The sequence below is a fragment of the Pinus tabuliformis genome, chromosome 2_2 (assembly GCF_031772625.1).
Source record: "Pinus tabuliformis cultivar Carrire ecotype Pingquan chromosome 2_2, CPIR1, whole genome shotgun sequence".
In the NCBI taxonomy this organism is placed as follows: Eukaryota; Viridiplantae; Streptophyta; class Pinopsida; order Pinales; family Pinaceae; genus Pinus; species Pinus tabuliformis.
Window position 1 is genome coordinate 265754334 of NC_142300.1, and position 6661 is coordinate 265760994.

A 6661-nucleotide genomic window follows, 5' to 3' on the forward strand; every position below is an offset into this window, starting at 1 on the left:
AATAATTGTTATTACCTGAAAAATAGGGTGAATGAGAGGATTTAGTTTGAATTTTGCAAGGTGAAAAGGATTTTAAAGTTGTCCCCTCTCAAATTCTTATGGATCATGGGTTTTACAAATAAATTTAAAATGAATACTGGGTAAAACATAGCCAAGCCCCTCTTTGAAAAAAATTCACCCAACCAAAATAAAAAACCGCCTAATTTCACCCATGGGCGAAATTTTGGCCTTCAAATTTTCTATGGAGGGGAAAAATAACCAAAGAGGAATGAGGTTAATAATGCCAAAAATCCATAGGATTAAGAGGGAAGGGAGGAAGAAAAAGTTATCTGAAAAGCAATAAAATAGGCAAAAGCTAGAGGGGAACCAAAGATATAACGAGTAATTTACCCAAAGCATCTGCTAGAGAAGATATTGCCATTGATTACAAGTTCCATGCCCCTACATGCCATAATTATTTTGTAATTTAACCCAAGTGCCAAACTACACTTAATATTGGTGATATGATGTTTGAATGCAGTGAGAGTCACTGGAAAGAGCAAGAAGAAAGTGACAAAACAAGTGACACACTTAACATTAAATTCTAATAATTATCCCTACATCATGACCTTGAGTGGTAAACAATCACAATGTTGGAAGTTGTCAATCATATGAACCTCAATATGCACCCCGCAGAAATAATTATAAACTTACTTCCATTATATATACAAATTTAATAAATAAATTGATTTCTCTATTGACCTTTAAATTAACATAAATAAAAAATTAATTACTTTACAACTCTATCTTATTCATATTTATATTTTAATACCCAAATTTACGAATACTATATATTCACAAGCAACTGATATTTATCAGTCTATACATCCACCAATGCGTGGGGACAGTATATGCCCACCACTAAATTTAAACAAAAACATAATCTAACAAACGAACTATACAACTTCGCACATTAATAGACTATAAACTGATAAATATACCTCGCCTATTCCCATATGTAATCCCATAGATTATATTTTCCACCTTGGAGTGATGGATAATAACAACCTTTTGACATTTTCAAAATATTGGTGAGAAAATCTGGGCAATGCAAAGTTCTTGGCAAAAGTATCCATTGTGGATATGCTTTGCCTACATCTACACTTTATTAATTTTGACTTAATTTGCCTTATTCAACATTAGCATAACGTGTCCATTTGGAAATGACAACGACCACACGCTTCTCAACATATGACATGAAGTACTTAACATGTGTAAAGGTTTGACACCAATAACACATTCGTTATTTACGTCAAACGAGTTGTATGTGTGCACGTTACACTATAGAAAACTAATTATTTTGCCCCATACATATATGAATCTTTCTAAAGTTTCAAAGAATATTATATCACCATTGAAATATTTAATGCATTTCCAAGGTCTATCTCTCAACTCTTTTAATATTTTGTATATTTAGTTTTTAAATACTTCCCATACTTTGAAGTCATGCTACACATCACGCTTCCACGTCCCTTTATTATATTCACATTAATGGCGTTTTAGTGTATGTATGATGTGGGGTGGCCGCCTTACTTTATACCAAAGTCTTGCCATGCCATAATGAGTTGACCCTTTTTTTAATATATTAATACAACTCTAAGGGGCTGTGTTTATTAAAATGTAGTTGACTTATGATTATTTAAGTGGTGTAGGTGCAAATTGCAATGGAGGGAAAGGGGGGTCTTTTAATAATCCTCAGGCCCCTTTTTAATAATCCCTAGCTTTGAGATTTAGGGAAGCATTGTTTTTCTTTATAAGTTTAATAAGTCCAAAATGAAATATTTATGTACATACCTAGACTTTAAAATAGGGTGATGAAGCTATGGATAAATGAACCTATAAACTACTATTTTTTATATTAAGGGAAGCATTGTTTTTCTTTATAAGTTTAATAAGTCCAAAATGAAATATTTATGTACACACTTGACTTTAAAATAGGGTGATGAAACTATGGATAAATGAATATATAAACTATTTTTGATATTAAACATAATTGTAGATAAAAAGGTGGAGAGGTCTTGATCATGTATAGTAAAAGCAAACTTGAGAGTATGATGATTTTTTGTCTTAGCTTTTATTTTTTATAATGATTTGCCCACAATTTTGCCTTTCTGGTACATGTTGACAAGGGTGCTAAGCCTCATGGATTACCATTTAGATAAAATTATTATAGTTAAAGTAAAGTTATTAGGTAAGTGTTAGTTTAAAATTTAATTATTAGGTAAGAGTGGTTTGCTTTTCTCCAAAAGAAATGGTATACAACAGTCTTACTTTGGGAAGTCACGGATTGTACCATAAAGTTTCATGTTGTCTTACAAAAAAATTTGATCTATGGGGTTGACGGAGAGACCATAAGGTACAGATCAACCATTATGTTTATATATTATTTAATGATATCTAAATAATAGAACAAATGTTTATATTTTATGTAATTATATTTAAATAAAAGATAAAAATGTTGATTTATTATTTTGTATGATTAATTTAAATTTAAAAAAGTTAATTGTAAATATAAAAGTAATATTAATTTTGGATGAAGTTTAATTATTTTTTTAATTATAATTTGATAATATAATTTTGGGTGATATCACTATTTTTTTTCACTTGAAATGTATTTTCAAATACATAAATAGATTTAAAGTCATGAAAACTCAAACAATTTTAGTCTATACAAATTTAATAACTCAAAATTTTTATTCAAATAATTTTTTAATAAAATTTATCAAAATATAATCAGAAAAAAACAAAAATATAAAATATTAAACTAAATTTTGATGTTTTATTTTATAAATTCTTTTTAATTTATAATGGTTGATTAAATAATGTATAACAATTTAATACTTTCATTTTAACATGAGAGAATATAATTAAAAAGGAAAAAACATAAAATATTAAATTAGGTTTTAATGTTATATTCTATAAATCCTTTTTAATTTATAATTGTTACAACTTAATACTAATATCAGAAGAATTATGAATTTATGTACATTATCAGAAGAATTATTGACCAAATGGAGGAAGATGCTATGCAGGAACTCTCACAGCCTGAAATGGAAGATTCGTATCTTAATGTCCTTATAGTCATTACGTGTATATTGGGGCATGAAGAGATTATTAGCCAAGGCCATGGAGCAAGTGGCCATGGAAATGGTGGAGCTGGCTCAAGGAATTCCCATCAAAAGGGAGCTGAAGAATATTCAAGTAACTCTTCTTATGCAAGACAGGAAAATGGACAAGTTGCTGCAGCTGTTTAAAGCGAGTTGGAGGTTAGAAAATGAGCCCAAGCCGGATACCATGAATCAGTAGAATATGTAGTTGCTGCATGGAGGTTTTTATATACTGCTTTTTGTCTTTAGTCCTTTTGAAATATTAGATGGTAATGCTTCCAGTCAAGATCAGTTTGTTTGTAGTAAGAATAGAAGGTTTTTTTGCATGGTTAGATCGATTGGTCATATACTTTTTCTGGATGGTTGTTAAAAACTTTCGATGGACACCCGGTTTCCCTTCTGGGCGGGTGGAGACCTGCCTTTGTATGTAATATCTCTTTTTCAGTAATAGAATACCGCCTCAGTTTACAAAAAAAAAAAATACTACCAGAAAAAAACAAAAACATAAAGTATTAGACTAAATTCTGATGTTTTATTTTATAAATTCTCTTTAATTTATAATGGTTGATTAAATAATGTATAACAATTTATTACTTCCATTTTAACATTTTTAAATAAAATAACACTCATGAGAGAATATAATTAAAAAGGACAAAAACATAAAATATTAAACTAGGTTTTAATGTTATATTTTATAAATCTTTTTGAATTTATAGTTGTTACAAATTAATACTTCTATTTTAATAAGTAAGTTTTTTTTAATAATCAAATTTGAAATAATTTCTATCTTTTTATGTTGATAGACATGTGTATTTTGGAATAGAGCTTTCACAATTTCCATTCTTTAAAACAATAGAAAATTATTGATCGGCTAGATTTAATAATATGAGAATATGTTTAATTGTATATAGAATCCAACAGATGAAATCAAAGGTTTCTCAATAGATTTTTGCTTTTGACCTCCAAAATTTCCCAATAATTTTTAGCTTGTAATTTATATAACTATACTAACTTATTTCAATTATTATCATTTAATTTTTTTAAAATTAAAAATTAAATTTCATTTTTAATTATTTTGTTTTAAATTATGAAATAATACTTATTTTCCCATATTAGATTTTTTGTTTCCTAATAATTTTTGTCTTTATGTAAAGTGGGAGACCTAATTTATGTAAAGTTGGAGACCTAATTCCCTCACGTCACTTATGTGAGACTGTAATTATATACCAAAATCCATTTAAAATAGATTGTATTTAATATGTTGAAGTGTACGTTATCCTCGCTATACTTTCCAAAGTTACGAGAATTTAATTTTAGCGGCCCACTAAAAAAATGGGCGCTTCAGAATTAATTTAGCCAGCTTGTTAGCCTGTGAGTTTGTCTTAATTTAGCGAGAGAATTAGTTGGAGTAAGTTGTGCTTAGCTGGTAAAACTTAGAGTCCCCCAGTCGTATCTTTTAAAATTACAAAAAAAACAAAGGAAGATGATTATACTATTTTTTAGATTTAGACGTATTGGCGAGAATTTTGGCGTCCGCCAGATTATGAAATAAAGAGATGCGGCAGGAGCATAAGAGAACGATTGGCCTTACTCATTGCTTTCAAATTCGAAGAAGAAAACGCCAGCAGCCTGCCCGGTTCAGCGCGTCCCGACCGAGGGCTTTAAATAATTTCTTTCGCTCTGGTAAGAAGAGCGCCGGGCGAGGACAAGAGTTTTTTCGGGGCAAAGATTCGATGTTGAATTTAATTTCAAGGTTATGAAGTTCAGGGTTCGATTGAGGCCAAAGAATTTTATTTTGGGGAAAGATTCGATGTTGAATTTGATTTTCATGTTATGAAGTTCAGGGTTCGATTGAGGTCAAAGACTTTTATTTTGTGAAAAGATTCGATCTTGAATTTGATTTTGAGGTTATGAAGTTCAGGGATCGATTGAGGCCTAAGAATTTCTTTTTGTGAAAAGATTCAAGGTTGAATTTGATTTTGAGGTTATGAACCAAAAAAGATTCGATATTGAATTTGTTTTCAGGTTATGAAGTTCAGGACTGGACTGTGAAGTGGTCTGAGAACCTCTGGTTTGCGAATTTGCGAGACTTTATTGCCGGAATGAGTGGGAATTCGACATCGACACTGATTGACCTGAGCAGGGTAGGGTTGGGGTACGGCATCGCCATAGCCGTAGGAATCCTGGTTCTGATAACGACAATCATGCTGGCCTCTTATGTCTGCGTCCGCGTCCATGGCCAGACGCAGATTCGCAGCGCCATTGATGTCGGTGGCACAGACTCCGCCACCGTCATCCATGTGACCGTGCACGACCAGAACAGCTCTGCCGCAGCTGCGGCCGAGACGATCCCTGGACTCGATCAGGCGACCTTGGATTCGTATCCAAAGTTCGTGTATTCGGAAGAGGAGAGGAAAAAGAAGGGAGACCAGTCGTGCTGCTCGATCTGCCTCGGCGATTACAAGGACTCCGACCTGCTCCGCATGCTGCCGGATTGCGGCCACGCCTTCCACGTCGCATGCATCGACGCCTGGATGAGGATGCATGCCACGTGTCCGATGTGCAGGACTTCGCCGCTGCCGTCCCCGTTGTCGACTCCGCTGTCCGAGCTGGTTCCGCTGGCGCGCCACTCTGCGCGTATCCAGAGATAACGGAACAGCCGGCGTTGATTTTTTTTGCGCCGGCCGGCGTTTCAAGATTCCGTCAAGAATGCGGCCGGGGGTGTGATGAGGAAGCGCAACCGAGCCAAGATTGGGGGAGCCGGAGTGGAGTCGTGGTGGGGCCCGCCGATTATTGGGGGACGATGATTGCATCTTGATGTTAGATTCAAATCTGCAAGGTTGAAAAAGTCAAAGTGTCATCATTTTTCTATGTGCAGGGAGCAAATAATTAAAAAAAAGGTGGGATGCATTTTTCCCCTCCCATTAATTTATCATACAATACAAAAGTTGCAATGATGGTGAAGCTATTGCTTAATTGACTGCATTTGTTTTTATTTTTCTTGTGTGATTTCTCACCTTTATTTAATAGCAAAGTTTGAACATAAAAATCCCACCGATTTCTGCCATTGACATTTTCTCCCTGCAATGATGACCCACCTCCACCAGACCAGATATTGCAAGAAAATGTCATTGCACACCTTCCAATGTTCATGATTGTACTTTTTTCTTCATCTTATTGTCATCCTATTAAATGGAAAATCTTAGGTCAAATGATTACCCGCTCTATTTTGCCTATGGAGTAGGTGTAGCTGATGTCAATTAAGTATTACAATGTTCAATGGATGCCCAAGCAGTTGGCTTCACGCAAAGAAAATACTTTATGTTTGGTTGAAATGATGACATAATGGGGGTGGTTTAATCCCAAATGGGCCCTCTCCAACGAACAAGTCACAACTTTCCAAACAAATCTCCAACTTCGACTTAATTGTACATCTTTTTCTCCAACATTTTTATTTGGGAATGGTGGAATGCACAGTCACGATGGACTGAGTTGCGGACTTGAAAATGGCAAGT

The 6661-nt window shown here is 33.6% G+C and overlaps 1 protein-coding gene across 1 annotated transcript; it reads left to right on the top strand.

Moving 5' to 3' along the window:
• The first annotated feature begins 4706 nt into the window (after window positions 1-4706).
• LOC149192319 (putative RING-H2 finger protein ATL69) lies at window positions 4707-6358 on the top strand. Its single transcript, XM_089404547.1, has one exon. The coding sequence runs from the start codon at window positions 5249-5251 to the stop codon at window positions 5795-5797; it is 549 nt and encodes a 182-aa protein (XP_089260673.1). The 5' UTR covers window positions 4707-5248; the 3' UTR covers window positions 5798-6358.
• Window positions 6359-6661: the final 303 nt, after the last annotated feature.

Excerpts from the sequence above, each read along its gene's own strand:
- LOC149192319 (XM_089404547.1), top strand. The coding sequence starts at position 5,249 with ATGAGTGGGAATTCGACATCGACACTGATTGACCTGAGCAGGGTAGGG.